Source organism: Pinus tabuliformis, chromosome 2_2 (assembly GCF_031772625.1).
Source record: "Pinus tabuliformis cultivar Carrire ecotype Pingquan chromosome 2_2, CPIR1, whole genome shotgun sequence".
NCBI classification, from domain to species: Eukaryota; Viridiplantae; Streptophyta; class Pinopsida; order Pinales; family Pinaceae; genus Pinus; species Pinus tabuliformis.
In genome coordinates, this window is record NC_142300.1 from 692,684,249 (window position 1) to 692,709,865 (window position 25,617).

At 33.5% G+C, this 25,617-nt stretch overlaps 1 protein-coding gene across 1 annotated transcript; it reads right to left on the reverse strand.

The window, feature by feature from the left end:
* Positions 1-19,647: 19,647 nt before the first annotated feature.
* Positions 19,648-20,067, reverse strand: LOC149194564 (uncharacterized). Its single transcript, XM_089407717.1, has one exon. The coding sequence runs from the start codon at positions 20,065-20,067 to the stop codon at positions 19,648-19,650; it is 420 nt and encodes a 139-aa protein (XP_089263843.1).
* Between the last annotated feature and the right edge of the window lie 5,550 nt (positions 20,068-25,617).

Below are 25,617 nucleotides of genomic sequence, written 5' to 3' on the forward strand. Positions count from 1 at the left end.
TGGCTCCTGATCTAGATGTGTAAAGCTCTCTCCGTTGGCAATATTCCCATAAACTTGTAGATGATCGCATGTTCTCTCATATGGTCCCTATACGCTTGAATCACTGGATCACTTAATATGACCTTGGGGATGACACTCAATTTGGGCTTGCGTGCTCCTGTAGTTTTCATTTGAGGCCTTTTCTTGCTACTGCCTCCCTTCTCCCTTTCTAGACTTGAGCCTTGTTGCTCTTCTTCTTGATTCAAGATCTCATTGCATCCCTACCTCCCTTTGTGATGGCTTGACTGTAGGAGGGAGCAGTTCTCCCTCCTGCGTGACCTTCCATGAAACCCTAAAACCAAAACCCGCGCCAACTTTGAGTTTTTCTCAAGTTGCAGAGCATTGATCCCTTTCATCCGAAAAAAGTCATGTGCACACTTTGGAATTTTAGTTAAACATAATCCAAACAATCCAATTTTATTAAATTTAGTCCTATTAGCCATATATATTCATTTTAAATTATATCATGGAGATTTTAAATTTTGTAAATAAATTTCATTAAAATACTATATCCAATATTATTAATTATCAATACCACATTTCAAAAAATTGTAACTCATTTCATAGGAAACTTGATCATATCGTGATTTTTTTAATTAATGAGTTTAATTGAAATGGAAAAAAAGGCATAACTACTTTGGAATGAAATTTAAACCTATGGATTGCCTATACTACTAAGAATATTTTAGAATATCATGTGGATATTAAATCCCTACTATCCACTTAATAATTTTTTTATAATTAAGTTAAAATTTTAGAAGCTCTATTCCAAAATAGACATGTACACCATCATGACTAGCTCAACCTTATAAATTAGTGTAGCCTTGTGAATAAAATAATTAGTAAACATAGATAAACATCAATCAATAATAAGCTTTAAAGAACTTACTTCATCATACATCTGGAGTTGCTCAAATTGAGAAAAATTAATGAGAATTAACTAAATTTTAAGCTAAGTTACTCGGTTTGGTGAACAAAATTGATTAGATTCGAAGTTGGCCAAATTTTATTCCTAGGAAACTTTATTTTATTTAATGAGGTTCCCAAATCTCAATCCAAACATAAACACTAATAAGTTTAGGAAATTCATCTAACATTTTACTGAAATATGTTTCAAGTTCATGATGAAATCACAAAAAGTTAGAAAAGTTAAGTTATCTTTGGAAGTATGGTAGGAACCATTTTGTTAATTTACATAGAACAACTTTCTTTTAATAATATTTTTCATTTCTATTTTAATAATATACATAGAATACAATTTTTTTTAATAATATTTTTCATTTTTATTTTAATAATATTTCTCATTTCTTTTTGTTTATCTTTATTTTCAAAATTCTGATATGTTAAAAAAAATGCATGTAAATTAAAAAATATGTTAATCTTTTTAAAAAAAATCCACATATATATAATTATAATATTTCAATAAAATATATAAAATAAACATACATATAAAAAAAATAATAATTTTTTATTTATACTCTACATAATTTAAATTATATATATTTTTAAAGAAATATAATATTTCAAGAAAATATAAAAGTTAAATACATTAAATAAATTTATGTTCGTTATATATATATATATATATATATATATATATATTAATTTTTTATTTTATTTTATATTGTTGTTATTTTTTGTATGTCATTTTGTAAAGTCAAGGCATCAACAATATGATTACCATAGCTTTTTTGATTTTACAAACAAGCTTGAAAAAGTATCAAATCATTTATTTCATTATACATTTCAATTTATTAAAATTATAAAAATTAACTAAATTATAACTTTATATATATATATATATATATATATATATATATATATATATATATATAACCATAGAGATTCATCTCCACAATATTATGGATTCTTAATTTATAAATAGACTTCATTACAATGGCATGGGTCAATATCATCACTTATAAATACCACATGCTCAAAATAGCATGCTCATGTAAGACACTAGTTCATATCACAAATTTTTTTAATTAATGAAATTAATTAGAATGACAAAAAAGATAATTAATTTGGACGTAAATCTAAATATTTGGTTTGTATATGCCACTCAAAATATTCCAGAATATCATATGGATATTGAATCTCTAATATCCACCTATTTATTAATAATTAAATAAAAATTATAGAATCATTATTCCAAAATAGGCATTCCCATTAGCATAACTTGGCCTACCATATAAACTAGCGCAACCATATAAATTAGATGGTTGGTAAATGTGAATAGGTATCAATTCATAATAAGCATCAAAGCACACACTTCATCAAACATCTCAAGTTGTTAAAATTGAGAAAAAAGCATAAGAATTAGCTAAATTATAACCAAAGTCACTGCCAAAATTGATTAAATTTGATTAAATTTGATGTTGGACGAATTCCATTCCTAGACAAATTCATTCAACAAGGTTCAGAAATTTGAAGCCAAACACAAACATGAATAATTTCTAGAAATTTATCTAAAAATCTATGGAAATTAATTTCAAATTCATTATGTAATCACATGAAATTAAAAAAAAAATGTAAATAAATTAATTAATTAATTAATTAAATTAGTCTTGAGAGTATATTGGGAGCTATATTGTTAATTTACATGATTTTTTAAATAATATTTTTCATTTCTATTTTAATAATGTTTCTCATTTCTATAGTTTATCTTTAACTTCACACAATTTCAATATCTTACTTTTTATTTATACCGTATACATTTAAATTTAAATTTAAATTATATAAATTTACGTATTTATAAACCATTATAATAAAAATATAATACTTTTATAAAATATAAAAGTTAAATATTTAAAGGAAACATATATAAATTATAAATAAATAAATATATATATATATATATATATATATATATATATATATATATATATAGAGGAAGGAATATATTTAAACATTTCAATTAAATATAAAAATTAAATATATAAAAGAAATATATATATATATATATATATATATATGAAGAGTTGTTTATTTATAAAGAGTTATAATAGAAATGTAATATTTCAAAAATTAATATAAAAATTCAATATATAAAATAAACTTATCCATATTAAAAAATATTGTAATCTTTAAATGATGTGTAAGTGTTAGATATTAGAAGTTATATATACAAACTTTAAAATTCAATTTTTTGGTAATTTGGTTTTTATTAATAAATTATAAATAATTTTTTAAATGAAGATAAAACATAACATATCTATCACATTAAACTATATAAGATATAAATAATGATTTTGTAATAGTATTTAAATTTAATTGATAAGCACATAAAAATTTAATACTTAATTCTGAATCATGAATATTCACCTTATTTTACCATGGATATTATTAACTTCTAAATAGGTTGTGTCACAATACTATGGCTTATTGATACCACATGACCAAAAACCATAACTCATTTCAAAATTTAAATGTATTATAAATATTCTAATTTTATTTAATTTTATAACATTTTTAAAATTAAAACTTAATACTTACAATATAATAATATTCTTACCCGTGTATATTCACCCCCATTTTTCCATTGATCTTACTAACCCATTTCAAAATCAAAATATTAATATTTTGATTTTATTTTATAACATCTTTTAAGTTGCATCTATAAGCAAAAATGTATGGGGATATGTTGTAGTTAAAATTAAAAAATAAAATAGTTAATAATCATAATTATCATTAAAAATATTTTGACTTGAACAAATTACATAAAACTAAAAAAAATAAATAATAATTATAATCATAATTAACAATAAAACGACACTGTCAATTCTCACTAGCACAACCGGGTGAGGATGGGTCTCCTTAGCAAGGCGACCCAAGATCAAACTTCACGGGGGTGGTTCATACCATTGTTTAATCCCGAAGGATCATAGACAACTTGACAAACAAATAAAATAATAATAAAAGTATTATATATCCATGTTAAATATGGATAGTTGAGAGCGTCAAATCTCTTGATGCAAACCTCTTTTAGAGTGAAAGGGGATTTAATTCCTCTTGGTTGGAGTTAAGATGGATCTAGGTTGGTTTATGCATCTTGAAAAGAGGTGGATTGGAAACAAAGGGAGAGGAAGTTTGTTAACAATAGATGCCTAAGAAAATTTTGTTCCAACATGTCACATATACAATGAGCATCAACAAATATGATGACCACAAATTTTTTTGCTTTTACAAGCAAGCTTTAATAAGCATCAAACCACTTATTTTATTATACACTTCAATATATTAAAATTTTAAAAATTATAAGAATTAACTAAAGTATTATTATTATTATAAAAAGGAATCTATATATAAATTAAATATATATACTTTTAAAAAATTATGTACTAAAATTCTTAAACATGGAGATTCACCTCAACAATATCATGGATATTCTTAATTTGTAAATAGGATTCATTGCAATGCCATGACCAATACCATGACTTATCATGCCCAAAAAACCATAACTCATTTCAAATGACACTTGTTCATATCTTAATCTTTTAGTTAATAAATTTAATTGAAATGACAAAAAAGACATAATTGCTTTGAAATCAAATCTAAATCTTTGGCTTGCTTATCCCACTAAGAATATTCTAGAATATCCTATGGATATTAAATCCTTCTTATGCACCTAATAATTATTAATAATTAAATTATTCTAAAATAAACATGTCTATGTACATAACTAGCCCAACCATATAACCTAGAGCAGTGGTAAAAATTAACTAGATGTTAAATGTTGATATGCATCAATGCGTAATAAGAATCAAAGCACGCCCTTCACCACACATTTTGAGTTGTTCAAATTAAAAAAAAAAAAAATCATAAAAATTAACTAAACTGTAACCTAAGTCACAAGGTTCCCTGAAAACAATTGATTAAGTTTGAAGTTGATTGAATTTCATTCATGAGCAAGTTTATTCAATGAGGTTAGCAAATATCAAGCCAAACACGAAATCAATAATTTCACCAAATTCGTCTAAAATTATATTAAAACTTTGTTTCAAGTTCATTATAAAATCACATGAAATAGAAAAATTTTAATTTAGCTTTGAAAGTATGCTGAGAGTTATGTTGTTAATTTACATGAAATACATTTTTTAGAAACATCAAGTAGGTTTTGATTCACTTGTATCTACAGACATGACTCACAAAACCATTTTATATAGTTTGTTTTAATTCAATCTTTATAATACAAATTAAGTAATAAAATAAATAAAATGATAATTATATATTTTAAATTATTTAAATAATTTTATTATATTATTATTTTAAATTTTAATTATTATTGGACATCTCATTTAAGATGAAATCATTTAAAGGTAAGTACTCTGCAATTTTGCAAGGAGTCATGAGGGTTTTGTAAGATCTGACACAAGACCTGTCCTCGGCTAATCGGTCAAGTGGCATTGGCACTTGTCAGTAATAGGAAAAGATACCACACACAGATGATTGGAGTGAGCACTCCATGAGTGGCCCCTCGCAGGGGAGTGAGGGTGGACGGCGGGGGGCAGGCTCCTCTTTTCGTGATGCATCCAACAGGGAAAACGCTCCTAGGACAAGGTTGAACGGGCCTGGATCAGATCCATTGACGATAGAGGAGATTCTAGTAATGGGTGCGCAATAGCAGGATCAAGGAAGGAGTCGATGCCTTCCAAAGGCTATGAAAAACCTGAAGTTGGTAATGCTAAACTATACACTAGAGAAATCTCACCAGTACATGAAGGATCACGCCTTGATGTGCAATTTCATGGGTTATCTCGCTAAGGGAATAGGTGATGATCCAATGGATCGAATCCAAATAAAATAAAAAATGACCGGTGGAATTGAGGCTACACCTAAAGGATTTATTCACGATAATCTCTTCCAATCTAGTAAAATGAATATTTGAGAATAAGCCATACTTAATGAACAATGTGAGACTATTGATCAGATACTAGGAAGAATGCTATAACTTGAAGAGAGAACAGAGAACAATTTCAGGCAGCCACGGTTTGGGTTCACCTTTTCTCCCTTCCAAAGGATTTTTGTGAACCAGATGTCCTCGAAGGGATTGGAAATGCAATAAGATATTTTGTTAAAATCTTTGAAATCACAAAGAGGAGACGTCATGCAACGTATGCCTAAATTTGAGTTCAAATGAATATTTCTCAGCCTCTCCAAGAATCAGTAGATCTGGAGTTCCATGACTCCATCTGGACACATCCGCTAGATTATGAGCATGTGCCCTTCACATGTCAGATATGTGATGAGTTTGGCGTTTGAGGAACGCCCGCTCACAATAGCAGAAGAAGCACAAAACTATTGGAATTTAATTCCAAGTGTAATATAAACAGCTAGACAGAAATCTAATTTGTTGTAGATATTCCATGTTGTTGGATGCCTCAAAGTCGTGCTTGATATTTTCCACATTAATGTGCATTAAATTTTCAGCATTAAATTCCCCTGCAATAGCCGACTTCATTTCTTCAAAAGGCATCACCGCTTGCTGCATTTAATACGCAGATAAGTTTTAGAAGATATTTGTATTATTTTATTGTTTAAAGTCAGATATGTTTTAACATATAAATGTAATGAACAGCAGTTCTATTTTAAGGTTAGAAGAATGAAACTGAGTTTTTCATGTAACGCACAGCAATGCTGAAACTGAGTTTTTCTTGTAACGCACAGCAATGCTGAAACTGTAATTTTCTGAGATAGCAGAAATTGGTTTGTGGAACTGAAGCGTTCCTATTGTAATCCCTCTGTCAAGAGGAAGATGCTCTTCAGCATAATCTTTTGTGAAAATCCCTCTATGTGAGGAAGAAAAATTTGTATCAGTTGGTTTACTATTTATAAATAGAAGTTTTATTTGTGCGTTGTTGTTACACCGTAAGCAGAAAATAGTTTCTCGTTGTTGTTACACCATAGCCAAAAAATAGTCTTGATGTCAAAACAGAGTGTTGCTGATACACCAGTTTCAGCGTTGCTGAAACACCGTTGCTGTTACACTGCAAACAACAACTGACGAAACTGTGTTGCTGATACACCGTATTCTGCAAACGATTTTTATTTCCGCTGTGTTAAAACAGAGTATTGTTCTGTTTTTCAGTTTTGTTTAGAATTATCAGAAATTCCAACATGGTATCAGAGTTGGTCTAGGCACTCAGTGAGTCAAAAAACAGAGTTTGTTTTTTCACTGTAGGAGTTGTAAGAAGCTTATTGAGCAGATTTTCTCTGGCAGAGAAAGTTTTTTGCTTGTTTTTAATTATATAGTCAGTATCTCTTCCTTACTTATACAGGTTAAGATGGAAGATGCTGGAACAGGTTTGACAAATTCCCAACTGCCACAGTTTAATGGGAAAAATCACAGTTATTGGTCCATAACAATGAAAGCATTGTTTGCTTCTCAAGGAATATGGGAGCTGGTTGAAACTGGCTATGTTGAACCTGCAGATGCAACAACGTTGGCTGCTTTGACAGTAGCAGAAAGAGACCAGTTGAAGAGCGACAGGAAGAAGGATGCCAAAGCTCTCTTTTTTCTCTTCCAATCAGTACATGAAAGTGTTTTTCCATGGATTGCATCAGCAACAAAATCCAAGGAGGCATGGGATATTCTCAAAACTTCCTATCAAGGCATGGAGAAGGTGAAGACTGCAAAGTTGCATATGTTGAGGAGAGACTTTGAAACACTCAGCATGAAGGAATCTGATATAATAGATTCATTCTTCACTCACGTTATTGGGTTGATAACCTAGATAAGATCTCATGGTGAGATTCTTGAAGAAAGAAGAATTGTAGAGAAGATCTTGAGAATTTTACCCTCAAGGTTTGAATCTATTGTAGTAGCAATAGAAGAAACAAAGGATCTCTCACAATTCACAGTAGATGAACTGAGTGCTTCTCTTATGTCTCATGAACACAGACTGAGTAGAGGATCAGATTCCTATTTTGAGCAAGCATTCAAGACTCAGATGTCTTTTGGCCAAGGAAAAGGTCGAGGCAGAGCAAATAACAGAGGTCGTGGAAGAAGCCAAAACAAAGGCAGAAATAATCCTGCAAGCACAAGTGAAAGGAGCTGCAATCAGAACCAAGCTGAAGGTTCAAGCAAACAACAAGCTCATGGACAAAGGTATGACAAAGCCCAAGTCCAATGTCATTATTGTAAGAAATATGGGCACTACGCCAATGAATGTAGGAAAAAACAAAATGACATGAATAGTAGGCAGAATGCTAATTTTGCAAATGAAGAAGATAAGAATACAAAGAATGTGTTGTTAACATGTAACATTGCACAAGACAAACAAGAAGATTTTTGGTTCTTAGACTCAGGTTGTAGTAATCACATGACTGGAAATATTGAAATGTTTGCCAATCTGGATGAAAATGTGAAATCTGAGGTAACAACAAGAACTGATAGTAAGATATCTGTCAAGGGTAAGGGCAGAGTCAGTATCCGAGCAAGAAATGGAGAACAGATGATTGTGCCAGAGGTATACTATGTACCTGGTCTGAAATGTAATCTTTTGAGCATTGGACAGCTCATTAACAAAGGTTACAATGTGTTCTTCAAAGATGATATGTGTACAATCACAGACATACCTCCAAGTAAGAAGAGCATTGCACAGGTGCAGTTGACCAACAATAGAATGTTTCCTCTCAAACTCACGGAAGATTTGAAGGAAGGAAGAACTATTGCAGCTGTTACACAAGAAGTCTTTTAGGAACAAGTGAAAGATGAGAATTGGTTGTGGCACTTGAGATTTGGACATCTCAGTTTCGGAGGCTTGAATCTGTTGCACAGAAAGGGAATGGTAAAGGGATTGCCATTGATCGAGAAACCGAACAGCCTTTGTGAAGGCTATATCTTAGGCAAGCAACACAAAGAAATCTTTCCAGCAGGAAAGAGTATAAGGGCAAAAGCACCCTTGGAAATTGTTCACTCTGATGTGTGTGGACCGATGCAAATACCATCATTTGCTGAAAATAAATATGTTTTAACTTTCATTGATGTTTACACCAGAAAGACATGGGTGTATATGCTGAAACAGAAGAGTGAAGTGTTTGAGAAATTCTGCCACTTCAAAACTCTTGTTGAGAAGCAGTGTGGGCATTACATCAAAGTGCTCAGAACAGCTAGAGGAGGATAGTACATCTCCAAAGACTTTCTGCATTTTTGCAAAGAGAATGGCATACAAAATCAGTTCGCCACGAGGTATACACCTCAGCAAAACGGTGTTGCCGAAATGAAGAATAGGACCATTCTTGACATGGTCAGAAGTATGCTGAAGGCAAAACACTTGCCACATGAGTATTGGGCAAAAGCTGTCATTTGCACAGTTTACATCTTGAATAGATGCCCAACTAAAGTTGTCATGAACAAAATACCAGAAGAAGCATGGAGTGGTCAAAAGCAAACTGTCACTCACATGAGAGTATTCAGTTGTGTAGCATATGCACATGTACCGGATCAGCTAAGGCAGAAGTTTGACAGTAAGGGGGAGAAGTGTGTCTTTATTGGCTATTGTGATGAGTCAAAAGCATACAAACTCTATAATCCATCCACCAGGAAATTAATAGTAAGGAGAGATGTGTAGTTCATTGAAGATGAAGCTTGGGATGGAAGCTTAGAGAAGACAGTGAATGTGAAGACAATTGTGTCTCACAAAGAAGAAGAGGAAGGGACACCAGCAAATAATCCTTCCTTGGTGGCTCCTCCTCCACCACAGCAAGTACAACAAACCACACCACAAGCTGAAATTCGAATAGCCTTGAGAAGTCAAAGAAGTGCTTCTCCAAGCACACCACAGGGATCAGAAATACCCTCAAGTTCGGATGGAACTCCAAGCACACCAAGAAGACCAAGATTCAGAAATCTGAATGAGATTTATGAACAAGGAGAGGTAAGTAACAATACCGGTCTGAATTCATTATTCGCTTTGTATTTTCATGTTGATGACCCAGTTCATTTTGAAGATGTTATAAATGAAGATAAATGGATTAAAGCAATGAATGAAGAAATTGGTGCAATTGAGAAGAGTAAAACATGGGAGTTAGTGGACCTCCCTGAAGGCAAAGATGCCATTGGAGTTAAGTGGGTCTATAAGACCAAAAGCAATGTTGAAGGCAAGATTGACAGGCACAAAGCAAGACTTGTTGTGAAAGGCTACAAGCAGCAACAAGGCAAAGACTATGATGAAACCTTTGCACCAGTAGCACGGATGGAAACAGTCAAAACAATGTTGTCTATTGCAGCACAACACAAATGGAAGATCTATCAGATGGATGTTAAATCTGCATTCCTGAATGGAGTGTTAAAAGAAGAGGTTTATGTTGAACAACCTCCAGGCTATGAAGTTGAAGGCCAAGAGCATAAAGTCTGCAAACTGAAGAAGGCTCTTTATGGGCTGAAGCAAGCTCCAAGAGCATGGTACAGCAGAATAGATGCTTATCTAATTGAGAATGGGTTTGATAAGTGTCATGGTGAACCCAGACTCTACAGAAAGGAGAATGACAGTAAGATTCTTATTGTTGTTTTATATGAAGATGATTTGTTTTTTACTAGTAATGATGCTTCTCTCATTGCTGATTTTAAAGCAGTCATGAAAAGTGAATTTGAAATGACTGACTTGGACTTCTTAAGATATTTTCTTGGAATTGAAGTAGACCAAAGTGAAAATGGTTTTTTCATTTCTCAAGTTAAATATGTAGAAGCAGTGTTGAAGAGATTTAACATGCAGAACAGCAAGGCAATTGTGACTCCAACTGTAATGGGGTTGAAATTGACCAAAGAAGACAACAGCAAGGATTTTGATCCAAAATTGTACAAGAGCATAGTTGGTAGCCTTATGTACTTGACTGCAACTAGGTCGGACATTATGCATGCTGTGAGTTTAATCTCCAGATTTATGGAAAGACCGAAAGAGACTCATTGGCAGGAAGCCAAGAGGATTCTAAGGTATGTGAATGGAATGAAGGGGTTTGGTATGTTATACTCCTCTTCTGAAAGTTTCATGTTGACAGGTTACACTGACAGTGATTGGGTTGGAAGTGTTGATGATAGGAAAAGCACATCGGGATGTGTGTTTCATATGGGATCGAGAGCCATCTCATGGGCTTCCAAGAAGCAACCAGTTGTGTCTTTGTCAACAGCAGAGGCAGAGTATGTGGCAGCAACAGCAGCAGCATGCCAAGCAGTGTGGCTGAGAAGAGTTCTCAGAGATTTGTGTCATGAACAAAAAAAGGGCACAACCATGTACTGTGATAATAGCTCAGGAATAGCATTGTCTAAAAACCCTGTTTTTCATAAAAGGACAAAGCACATAGACACCAAATTTCACTTCATACATGAATTGGTTAACAATGGTGAGATTGTTTTACAGCACTGTAGAACAGAGGATTAGTTCACTGACATCTTAACAAAACCATTGGGAAAGAAAAGTTTTGATCATTTCAAGAAATGCCTGGGTATGCAGAAAAACCCAGCAGTTGAAATTAAGGGGGAGTGTTGGAATTTAATTCCAACTGCAATATAAACAGCTGGATGGAAATTTGATTTGTTGTAGATATTCCAGGCTGTTGGATGCCTCAAAGTCGTGCTTGATATTTTCCACATTAATGTGCATTAAATTTTCAGCATTAAATTCCCCTGCAACAGCCGACTTCATTTCTTCAAAAGGCATCACTGCTTGTTGCATTCAATACACAGATAAGCTTTAGAAGATATTTATATTATTTTATTGTTTAAAGTCAGATATCTTTTAACATACAAATGTAATGAACAACAGTTTTGTTTTAAGGTTAGAAGAATGAAACTGAGTTTTTCATGTAATGCACAGCAGTGTTGAAACTGAGTTTTTCTTGTAATGCACAACGGTGCTGAAACTGTAATTTTCTGAGATAGCAGAAATTGGTTTGTGGAACTGAAGCGTTCCTATTGTAATCCCTCTGTCAAGAGGAAGATGCTCTTCAGCATAATCTTTTGTGAAAATCCCTCTATGTGAGGAAGACGAATTTGTATCAGTTGGTTTACTATTTATAAATAGAAGTTTTATTTGCGCATTGTTGTTACACCGTAAGCAGAAAATAGTTTCTCGTTGCTGTTACACCGTAACCAGAAAATAGTCTTGACGTCAAAACAGAGTGTTGCTGATACACCAGTTTCAGCGTTGCTGAAACACCGTTGTTGTTACACTGCAAACAACAACTGACGAAACTGCGTTGCTGATACACCGTATTCCGCAAACGATTTTCATTTCCGTTGTGTTAAAACAGAGTATTGTTTTGTTTTGTTTAGAATTATCAGAAATTCCAACAAAAACATGACCAAGAAGGATGAGTATGGCTTCCAACCAGTGGGAGGAATGTGCAATCGTGTGACTCATAATAAACCACCTCAGTGAAGCAATCGTCTGGGTCCACCTCTGCGAGAAACGAAACCAACAACAAAACCACGAGATAAACCCCTAAAATCCGGGGTCAATAACCCTTTCACGGTTCTAGAGAATCTGGATTTAGAAGAGGAACCTGCAGGAAAATCAACCCAATTGGCTCTACAAGCAAAAAGACATCCCTTCTAACTAGCTAATCCACTTCAGGAATATGTTTGGGCAATGGTGTGCGTGACTAACAGAACCATATGGTGATGATATATCTCAAAGCTAGAGTAAGGAAGGTGGAGTCGTACAGAGACCAGAGCTTCTTTGAGAAAGGGAAAAAGGGGAGAATGTTGACGAAGGAGGCAATTCGAGAAGTGCGATACATCTAACAGATTACTTCCCTCAAAACCTTTCCCTTACCCAATGAAAATGGTCTCATAGAACATTCGGGGTTTGAACAGTAAATGCAAGCTCTGTTCTCCAAATATTGTATTATTGCAAGAGACAAAGATGGTAGTAGAGAAGGAGGTGAGCCAAATGGGTATCTCGCTAAGGGAATAATAAAAAAATATGTATCAATTGAAAATATAATTGTTATATATTAAGTAAAACATGAGATTCAAATTCAGTGAGTCAAACCAAAAAACAAAAAGATTGAAATCATAATTAAAAATTAAAATTATATAAACTACATAAAATTTAACAATTTTTTATATATTTATATTAAATAATATAAAATAATTCAATATCATATTTCATTGGGGTGCTTTGGTACTATTATTTGACTATGTTGATTATGTAATTCTTTCTTGATTCTAAGAACAAAAAGGAAAGAAAAAGTAATACCTACAATGAAACAAAAATAAATCATTGTTATTAATTGGTGTTGTCATGAGTGATTACACAGAATAGTTATTATTTTTCCCACCCAAATTTAATTTATGATGAATAAGAAATATTGTATAATTGTCTTGACCTTCACTTTCCCATTTTTAAAAAAAAATAAATAAATAAATAAATAAATATTTAAAAATTAACCATATTATTTTTACCTTTGTAATAGGACTTAGAATCAATATACAAGGATATTGTTTTCTTAATTTAATGTATTTCAATCCTTATCTAAATTGAAATGTAAAAGAAAGAAGCTTTCTAGTAAATGTAAGCTAATACCATCTTAATTCCTATCATGAAAGCTATTTCAGATCGGTAATGTTAGACCTATGCCAGATGGAATTTATTTACGTTGCAAAAATGTTAACCTAATCCATTAGAGCAATCTACAGATGTGAAAGAATAAACATGTATGTATATCTCTACAATTTCCGGATATAAACGAGGACAGTACTGGCCTTGGTTCCATGCGTACGGTTTGTCGCTCAGTGTTCTCCCATCTCGGTTAACGCGAAAAGGCCCTAATTCCGCCATTGCTCCAAATCCTAACGAAGAACATCCAGGCCCTGCGACAACATTCTTTTGTGAGAACCAGGAGAACTGAGAGATACAATTATTATAGGAAACCTGTGAAAAACGAATATTCAAGAGAATTTACCGCCGTTAAGCCAGAGGACCAGCGGCTTATTGGAGGGATGTTGAGTGGCCTCGGCGAAATAGTAGAATAGCGCGCTGCCTGCCTCGGCATCGACTGTTACATAACCAGAGTGCTGCCGGAATTTGAAACCAACCGGCTGCCCGGGGAGGCCTTGTGGCAGATAATCGGCTTCTTGCGAGGGCCCCTCTGTCAAATATTCGGAATCATTCTTGAAGCTGGTCGTCGCGCTCTCATTCTCCCAGTTGGTAATTTTTATGGTACGGCTTCTGCTTCTTATAGCTCTGCGCCATGACTGCAGTTTGTCACCTTGAGAGGTTAGCTGATGAGTCTGAGCAACTGCTGCGACCAAAAGGATTGACAGAAGAAAATTCTGTATTCTCTGCATCTTGACAACCAACAAACGAAGGAAATCCGAGATTGTCTTCTTGATTAGGGTTACAAATTACGGACTAATCTTGATAATCAACCAACGAAGGAGAATCCCAGGACGTAGTGTCGATTAGCGTTATCGATTAGATGACTAACGATTAATCTAAATAGAGGTTTCGATGGTCACCAAAATAGCTCAGGACCATGAGTAAAGTTAAATATATTTGATTTCACTTCTCTGTTAAACTCTTGAAATATTCCAAAATTTACAAAAGATAAGCCACCTTTGTTAAATTGTTGAAATATTTGAAAATTTACCCCCCAAAAATAAGGATAAACGGAGAAAGGCCGGGTACATTACTTACAGCTGGTGAAACAGGTTACATCTTGGACGGAGGTGGATTGGGAACAAAGGGAGAGGAAGTCCGTTGACAATCAGGAAACAAATGGTGTTCCAACATGTCACGTATACCAAGTCAAGGCATCAACAAATATAATTAGGATTCCGTTTTGCTTTTAATAAACATCAAACAATTCATTTCATTATATATTTTAACAATAAGTTTAAGAAATTATAAAAAAATAATTAAATTATAATTTCATTTAAAATAATAAGAATTAATATAATTAAATAAATAAATATATAAATTTAAAAATTAATTAAGGAAATCATAATTTTATTTAAAATTATTATTATTATTATTATTATGATGGTGGTGGTGGTTATAAATTAACTTATAATTTCTTTAAAATTATTATTATTATTATTATAAATTAAATTAATATATAAGTTAAAGATATATATAAGATTATTAGCTATATATAATCTTTATTTTGACAAGTAAGAGACGAACCTTCTATTAATATGAATAAATTACATAATTTACATAGAGCCCCAGACAAAAGGGGCGACACAGTCAATAAAAATGGCTAACAGTTGTCAAACAAGTCAAGACCATAAACTGACCCTCCTGCAACAAAAGTAGATCGTAAACAAAACGGGGACAAAGCCCTTAGATAACCAGCATGAACCACATAGCGTCGATTAGTACAAGCCTCGACCTATTCACCAATAAGCAATAAGGCCAATCATTCCGAGCTGTTGAAATCAGAGTCCCGATTTGACAACCATTCTGGATATCACACGGACAAGAAGCAAGGGAGTTAATTGCGCGATGAGAGCGGTTTTCCACCACCTCTCCTTGCCACGTGTTGCCTTTTGTATAGAATCACGTGTAATTGCTCCAAACCCTGATACCACCAGTGTCCTGCATGAAAAACCACTTGTGGTTTTTGGATTTTGTGGAACCCACCTTGGTGCCGCTCAAAAACCCATTAGGCATATATGATCTGTGAACATGGTCTTGTTGTGTGCCAAGCCCCCATATGGTCCCACCAAGGGCCATGTGGCTCCTGGTGGACCTACCCATAATCTTATCAAGATGGGGTCCACCTAAATAAGTCAGGTCCAGAACCTTTAAGTGAATAGCACGATTGATCTCAATCGTTGAAAGAAACGCCCCTATCCAACTCCCCACAGAGATATCGTGCAACCGAGATGCACGGAGGTTAACTGCACGATGAGAGCGATTTCCTCTCTCATCTCTATGCCACATGTCATCTCTTGAATGGAATCGCGCTATTCTTCCACTAAGCCGGAAACCAGCCAAAGCTTGCACGATATACCACTTGTGGTTTTACATCTGTGGTATCGTTAGGTGGAGACCTTCCATTCGATCCTACCAATCTGTCCGCCTCCCTCTTTTCCAAGCTAGCCCTCGGGAGTTGCCAACAAAAACCCGCTGAGCCAAGAGAGTCTCAGCCATCCAATCTGTGTTATCGCTCACCTTGAAACCTTCCTCTGTCATTCTAATGCCCACAAAAAAAGAGACGAGAGATTATGAATAGAGACCGATGAAAAATTGGGCACTATCCTGCCCATCTCTATTTCCAGTATCGGCACTGTTCAACCATGAATCCTAGTCTACGTTTGCTAGAGTGGAACAGTCCTCCCGTAGCTGCCTAGAAAGAAGAAACTCCCATGGATGCCAAGAATCCCTATCCTTGTTGACCACCCCTTCATTAGCCAGCTTGTCTGTAAGCATATTTGCCTTTCTTCTAGCGTGCACAAATCTTATTGTTTTAAGGATTTGTTAGTGTAATTGGACACAGTGAAACACCTGTAGTAGCCTCCAGTGCTTTGACACTTTGTCTGGCGAGGTTCCATTTTGAATCTTCTTGGAAGCGTTGACGACCAATTCCGAGTCAGCTTCGATTATGACATTCTGTAAGTTTGCCTCGGCTAGGATCTCCATACATTGATCTAATGCTAGAAGTTCTGCCATGTTGTTGGTGCCCTTTTTCAGGTCTCCATGGATGATGTAATTTATATGTCCCTTAGGATCCCTGATGGCTCCACCAAAGCCAACTTCCCTGGGATTTCCCTTGGAGGCTCCATCAATATTGACTTTGAAAAGCCCTGAGGAGGGGGCTGCCAACCCCTCTCCCCTATGTTTAAGGTTCTCAGATCCTTCTTCACACCCTGAGGGTTGATGGCTTGAAGATCCAGATTGATAAGAATTTGTAGCTCCTGAGGCAGAGGAAGATTCGTCGGTTTCATTCTTAGAATGCTTCTCACTGTTTCCTTGAGCTGTTTTAAAATCTAATGGATGATAAGCTAGGGTTCTCTAGCTTTGTTTTTTAAGGTTCTTCTATTTCTTTCTTTCCAAATATTCCAAATGACAAAGCCTGGAGTTAGCATCCAGGATTTGTTGATGATTTCATTTTCTAAGAAGTTTTTCCTCCATTTTGATAATGTATTGGATATGCTAAGCCTGTCCCTATCAATCTAGCTAAAGATTGAGGCCACCCAATCCCAAATTTTGCAAAAAAGGAACACAGATTAAGCAAGTGTTCAATCGTTTCCTCCTGCAAGCCGCAAAGCTGACATTTAGAGGGGCCAATGAAACCTTTCTTCATAAGGTTTTCGCAAGTTAGGATTTTCCTTTGATGAACAAGCCAAATAAATAATTATATTTTCATCCATTGAGAGGTCTGCCATAGCTCCCGCTAGACTTTCTTATCTTTTACCAAGTAAAATCCAATGATTGCCTATTTAGCCTCTTTGAGATTGTAGTTACCTTCATTGTTCTTGCCCCATCTTAATTGGCCAGGAGAAGAGGAGACCAAAATCATTGTTTGCTCTACATCCTTAGCAAGAGCCTTTGCCATGCCCTTCAAAGGGATTTCTTCATTGTAACTTAGATTCTTCCATTTCCTCCATTTATCCTTGTTCCTCCCTTGATCCCAAAAGTCTTTTTTTAATAAGAGACCTTAGTTGTTTGTGTCCCTTTTGAGGTCTACCAGTTCATTCCTGTATAGGATGGGTTCCTATTACCAATTGTCCTCCCAGAAGCGAGCTCGGTCCCCAACTCTAATTTCCCAAAAATACTGCTTCTAGACAATGCTTTTGTTCTCTCATGCAATGTTCCAGATGTATGAGCCCCTGATTTGTCCTATCATTCTAATATGATCCTGTTCCTGCCAGTGCTTAGCATACTTTTGAGTCCAACACTTGGCCCATGGTGCTCTCGACTCCTTGATCCATCGCCACCACAGCTTGGCTCCCGAACCCTAACTCAGCATCTCCAGATCTTCCAGACCCAAACCACCATGGCTTTTGGGTTTGCAGAGCTTGTCCCAGGAAATGAGAGCCCACTTATTTTTCTTTTCCCCTCTTCCCCACAGAATATTCCTTTGAATGTTTCTTATTTGTTGCTTTATGCCCTAAGGAGCCAATATAGCTGCAAACATAAAAATGGGAATGGCCTACAATACCACCTTGGTGAGCACCAGACGCCCTACAAAGTTTAAAGATTTGTATGTCCAATTGTTGATTTTGTCCTGAAGCCTGTTTGAAATTGGTTCCCATATATGTTTACATAGGGGTTTGTCAGTAAGAGGAACGCTTATATATTTGGAAGGTAAATGTTCCCTTTGAAAACCTAGAATCCTGGTGATATTTCTCTGTATTGTAATATTAGTGTTAAAGAAAAAAACCTTGGACTTGCTTTGGCTTACCTTTGTGCCTGCTGCCATAGTGAAGTCGTTTAAGATATCTTTGACTGCTTTTGCCTCCCTAACTCTGGGTACACCCTATGGCATTGTGCCATCTACAAATTGTTGATGAGTGTTGGCCTCTCCATCTGGGGTGAGCTTGATTCCCTGAATTCTACCTTCAGCATTTGCCATTTTGATTGCTCTACCAAGCCCTTCCATCATGAGTACAAAGAGGAAGGGAGAGAGAGGATCACGTTGTTTGAGTTCCCTGGAAGGTGTAAAAGTATTGGAGCGAGCTCTATTAAGCAGAATAGAGAAACTGGTCGAGGTGACTAAAGCCACAACCCATCTTATCTAGTCTTGGTTAAATCCATAAGCTTTAAGAACGGCTCTAATGTAACACTAGCTGAGTTTGTCATAGGCCTTCACTAGGTCTAATTGGATGATCATACCTGCTTGCTTGCTGTGTTTGAGAGAGTGTACCACCTCATGGGCTTGGATAATGTTGTTAAGAATCTGCCTTCCCTCCACATAGCCTATTTGCTCCTTAGATATGAGCAAAGGTAGCAGTGGCTTGAGTTTGTTGGATATCACTTTGGAGATGATTTTGTAAACCACATTACATAAGGCTATGGGTCTAAACCCATCCGGGGTGATAGCATTTTCCTTTTTTGGGATTAAATCTATAAAGGATGTGTTTGGTGCTTTTAGAACCTTTTTGTGTTAGCTTGAGTCTTCAACTACCTCTAGTATGTCCTGTTTGACTGTATCCTAGTAGGCTTTGAAGAAATCGACATTGAAGCCATCTGGTCCTGGTGCTTTTCCATTTTGCATTTCCTTGATCACCTCACTAAACTCTTCTTCCAAGACTGGCCTATTGAGATTGTGGTTGTCCTCATTGGTGACCAACCTGGGAATGTACTGAGTGATCTTCGCAATGAACATGGATTTGTCTTTCATTGGCTCCTTTGCAATGTCTGAGAAGTGTTGTACTACGGTCGAATCCATGTCCTTGTGAGTGACAAGTTCAGAACCTTGAGAGTCCTTTAGCTTGTTGATTCTGTTATGTGCCCTGTGAGCCATAGTAGATTTGTGAAAGAACTTAGTGTTCCTTTCTCCCTCTTTGATCCACTAGATCCGGGATTTCTATCCCCAAAAGGTTTCCTCTTGTAGACATCATTTCTCCCATTCTTCCTACAGAGAATCAATCAGTTTCTGTCTTTCCTCATTGAAGCCGTATATGATATTGATCATATTGACATCTTGGAGATTCTATTCCGTACTCATTATGGTCTTGATGATATCACCAAATTCTTTTTTGTTCCCATCCTTGAGTTTGGATTTAATGTATTTTAGTCCCTGATAGAGCATGTACATCTTAGTACCCTGGATGTTCAAATCCTCCTTCCACCAATTGGCAATGTTTCTGGTGAAGTTGGGGTTAGAGAGCCAAGCATTTTCAAATCTAAAAGGCCTATTCCTCAGTGTGCCCATAAAGGAAGCTTCTAGTTGTACAGGCCAATGATCTGAGCCACCAAAGGGCAAAATGGACACTGATATGGCTGCTCCTATGAGGCTGAGATCCTCAGAGATGATAAACCTATCCAGTTTTGATGCCACTTGGGAAACTCCACCTCTTTTGTTATTCCAAGTGAATGTCCCATTTGTAGTTTTGGTGTCTGCTAGTCCCATGTTCATGAGGAAATCTTAAAAGGCTTCAAGGTCTCCACCCCTATAGGCTGGCACACGAGAGAAAGATAGTTCCTGAATGCTTCAACATCTAGTATTCCCAGCTTCCATGGACCCATCGCATGGGAATCCCTCCTGCAGAGTTAATGGCTTTCACCTCTAAATAATCATACTTAATTAACCATTTATTATGGATTTCTCTTATTTTTTCCATTGAGCATCTTGTTTCTTGAATAAAGACCATGTCTGGTTTTTCCTCTTTTAATTTATTGCTAAGATTTCTTTGTTTTCTTCTACTCCCTAACCCTCTAATATTCCAAGTTGTGAGCTTCATTAAGAAAGGTTAGTAAAAGAGTAGTTGGCAAGATCTTTCATCTTACCTGAGTTAATCATCAGTTTCCCACATTCCTTTAGTAGCTCATTCTGTCTTTTCCTTCCTTTTTTCCTTCCTGAATATTTTGGAGATGATGTCTGGGGGTTCTCCATCACTTTGACCCCACTCTATTCCTAGATTTCGTGGTTTCTTTTGAATCTAGTTCCCTTTGATTGCTCCCTCCATAGATAGAGTTGTTGGACTTGATCATAATCTTCTTTAGGCAGTGAGTCCACACCTTTGTTCTTCCCCTGTTCCAAAAATTACTCTAGATCTAGATTTTCTCTGTCTAGTAACTCCTGCAGTTCATGATCCTCTGTACCTGCCTCACTTGGGGTCATTTCTTGGTCCTTGCTAATCTCCATGCAGCTTTGTAGTCCCTCTATTTGTTGATCCTTTATTGAGATAACCTCCATTTTAGCTTCCATGTCCTTCTCCTTAGGGATGTTATCCTTGACTCGGTCTGTTTTCATGTTCATCTCCACTTCTTCAAGGATTTTGAAGCTATTGTGTCTTGTCTGTTTGTCTTTTCTTGTCTTCTTATGTGATATTTTTCCCCCTTTCCCTTTGCCTCCAACCTTGGTAAAAACCTCATGATCTTTATCCATAGGGGTCTTCCCACTATTTTCCATATAGTTTGTGGGGCAATGTCTGAATAGATGGCCATGTTCATGACATTTCCGGCATCTGAAAGGTATGTGCTCATAGTCTACCATTTGCATCCATTCCTCATCATATACCTCTAAGATTATTGCATCTGGGAGGGCTCGAGATAGATCCAATATTCTAGTGAAGGAGGTATATTTACCTTTAAGAGTTGATTCTGATATTTTTACAAAATGCCCCAGCTTGTTGCCTATGGTTTTCAGTGACTATGGTTGCCAGTAGTCCAGAGGTAGTGAGTATAGTTTGATCCAAACCAGTACAGATGTGAATGTTTCCCATTCCGGGACAAAGTTCATCGTCCATGGTCGCATGTAAAGTCGTGTTGCAGCATAGAAGTATGGTCCCCCTTCAAACACTCTATCCTTGTCCTCTAGGCTTGCAAACACTACCGTGAAGAAGCCATTTGAACCTAGATGCAAATGTATCTCTCCTTTGGGCTTCCAATGGCTCTTGATCTAGATGTGTAAAGCTCTGTCCGTTGGCAATATTCCCATAAACATGTAGATGATTGCATGTTCTCACATATGGTGCCTATACACTTGAATCGCTAGATCACTTAATATGACCCTGGGGACGACGCTCGATTTGGGCTTGCATGCTCCCGTAGTTTTCATTTGAGGACTTTTCTTGCTACTGCCTCCCTTCTCCCTGTCTAGACTTGAGTCTTGTTGCTCTTCTTCCTGATTCAAGATCTCATTGCATCCCTGCCGCCCTCTGTGACGGCTTGACTGTAGGAGGGAGCAACGCTCCCTCCTGCACGACCCACCATGAAACCCTAAAACCAAAACTGGTGCCAACTTTGAGTTTTTCTCAAGTTGCAAAGCGTTGATCCCTTTCATTTGAAAAAAGTCATGTGCACACTTCGGAATTTTAGTTAAACATAATCGAAACAGTCCAATTTTATTAAATTTAGTCCCATTAGCCATATATATTCATTTTAAATTATATCATGGAGATTTTAAATTTTGTAAATAAATTTCATTAAAATACTATATCCAATATTATTAATTATCAATACCACATTTCAAAAAATTGTAACTCATTTCATAGGAAACTTGATCATATCGCAATTTTTTTAATTAATGAGTTTAATTGAAATGGAAAAAAGGCATAACTACTTTGGAATGAAATTTACACCTATAGATTGCCTATACTACTAAGAATATTTTAGAATATCATATGGATATTAAATCCCTACCATCCACCTAATAATTTTTTATAATTGAGTTAAAATTTTGGAAGCTCTATTCCAAAACAGACATGTACATCGTCATGACTAGCTCAACCTTATACATTAGTGTAGCCTTGTGAATAAAATAATTAGTAAATATAGATAAGCATCAATCAATAATAAGCTTTAAAAAACTTACTTCACCATACATCTGGAGTTGCTAAAATTGAGAAAAATTAATGAGAATTAACTAAATTTTAAGCTAAGTTACTTTGTTTGGTGAACAAAATTGGTTAAATTCGAAGTTGGCCAAATTTTATTCCTAGGAAACTTTATTTTATTTAATAAGGTTCCTAAATCTCAATCCAAACACAAACACTAATAAGTTTAGGAAATTCATCTAACAATTTACTGAAATATGTTTCAAGTTCATGATGAAATCACAAAAAGTTAAAAAAGTTAAGTTATCTTTGGAAGTATGGTAGGAACCATTTCGTTAATTTACATAGAATAACTTTCTCTTAATAATATTTTTCATTTCTATTTTAATAATATACATAGAATACAATTTTTTTTAATAATATTTTTCATTTTTTATTTTAATAATATTTCTCATTTCTTTTTATTTATCTTTATTTTCAAAATTTTGATATGTTAATTTTTATTTATCCAATGTACACTTAAATTATATAAATTAATAAAAGTGTAATATTTTAATAGAATATAAAAACTAAATATTAAAAAAATGCATGTAAATTAAAAAATATGTTAATCTTTTTAACAAAAATCCACATATATATAATTATAATATTTCAATAAAATATATAAAATAAACATATATAAAAAAAAAAAATTATTTATACTATACACAATTTAAATTATATATATTTTTAAAGAAATATAATATTGTGTATAAATTATATATATTTTTAAAGAAATATAATATTTGAAGAAAATATAAAAGTTAAATATATTAAATAAATTTATGTTCATTATTATATATATATATATTATTTTGTTGTTATTTTTTTATGTCATTTTGTAAAGTCAAAGCATCAACAATATGATTACCATAGTTTTTTTGGTTTTACAAACAAGCTTGAAAAAGTATCAAATCATTTATTTTATTATACATTTCAATTTATTAAAATGATAAAAATTAACTAAATTATAATTTTTTTTAATATATATATAGAGAGAGATTCATCTCCACAATATTATGGATATTCTTAATTTATAAATAGATTTCATTACATTGGCATGGGTCAATACCATCACTTATAAATACCACATACCCAAAATAGCATGCTCATGTAAGACATTAGTTCATATCACAAATTTTTTTAATTAATGAAATTAATTAGAATGAAAAAAAAGATAATTAATTTGGAAGTATATCTAAATATTTGGTTTGTATATGTCACTCAGAATATTCAAGAATATCATAGGGATATTGAATCTCTAGTATCCACTTATTTATTAATAATTAAATAAAAATTATAGAATCATTATTCCAAAATAGGCATTCCCATTGGCATAATTTGCTATACCATTAAAACTAGTGCAACCATATAAATTAGATGGTTGGTAAATGTGAATATGTATCAATTCATAATAAGCATCAAAGCACACACTTCATCATACATCTCAAGTTGTTAAAACTGAGAAAAAAACATAAGAATTAGCTAAATTGTAACCGAAGTCACTGCCAAAATTGATTAAATTTGATGTTGGCCGAATTCCATTCCTAGACAAATTCATTCAACAAGGTTCAGAAATCTGAAGCCAAACACAAACATGAATCATTTCTAGAAATTCATCTAAAAATCTATAAAAATTAATTGCAAATTCATTATGAAATCACATGAAATTAAAAAAAAAGTAAATAAATTAATTAATTAAATTAGTCTTGAGAGTATATTGGGAGCCATATTGTTAATTTACATGATTTTTTAAATAATATTTTTCATTTATATTTTAATAATGCTTCTCATTTCTATTAGTTTATCTTTAATTTCACACAATTTCAATATCTTACTTTTTATTTATACCATATACATTTAAATTATATAAATTTATGTATTTATAAACCATTATAATAAAAAAATAATACTTTTATAAAATATAAAAGTTAAATATTTAAAAGAAACATATATATAAATTATATATATATATATGAATGAAAGAATATATTTAAACATTTCAATAAAATATAAAAATTAAATATAGGAAAGAAATATATATATATATATATATATAGCGTTGTTTATTTATAAAGAGTTATAATATAAATGTAATATTTCAAAAATTAATATAAAAATTCAATATATAAAATAAACTTATGGATATTAAAAAATATTGTAATTTTTAAATGATGTGTAAGTGTTAGATATTAGAAGTTATATATACAACTGTTAAAATTCAATTTTTTTGGTAATTTGGTTTTTATTAATAAATTATAAACAAATTTTTAAATGAAGATAAAACATAACATACATATTATATTAAATTATATAAGATATAAATAATGATTTTGTAATAATATTTAAATTTAATGGATAAGCACATAAAAATTTTATAATTAACTCTGAACCATTAATATTCACCTTATTTTACCATGGATATTATTAACTTCTAAATAGGTTGTGTCACAATACTATGGTTCACTGATACCACATGACCAAAAACCATAACTCATTTCAAAATTTAAATGTATTATAAATATTTTAATTTTATTTAATTTTATAACATTTTTAAAATTAAAACTTAATACTTACAATATAATAATATTTTTACCCATGTATATTCACCCCCATTTTTCCATGGATCTTACTAACCCATTTCAAAATCAAAATATTTTATTTTAATTTTATTTTATAACATCTTTTAAGTTGCATCTATAAGCAAAAATGTACGGGGATATGTTGTAGTTAAAATTAAAAATTAAAATAATTAATAATCATAATTATCATTAAAAATATTTTGACTTGAACAAATTACATAAAACTAAAAAAAATAATTATAATTATAATTATAATTAACAATAAAACTACATTCTCAATTCTCATTAGCACAAACGGTTGAGGATGGGTCTCCTTAGCAAGGCGACCCAGGATAAAACTTCATAGGGGGTGGTTGTGCCCTTTGCTAAAGAGAGGAGACATACTAAAAAATATAGTCAGCATAGGGTTTTTGTGCCGAGGCTGCGACTTTGATAGATTAGATGCCCGTCGGTGGCTAGTGTGCCCAAGTAACGTGAGACTTTGAGGGTTTAGATGCCCCACCTCATGCCATTGTTCAAGCCCGAAGGATCATAGACAACTTGACAAACAAATAAAATAAT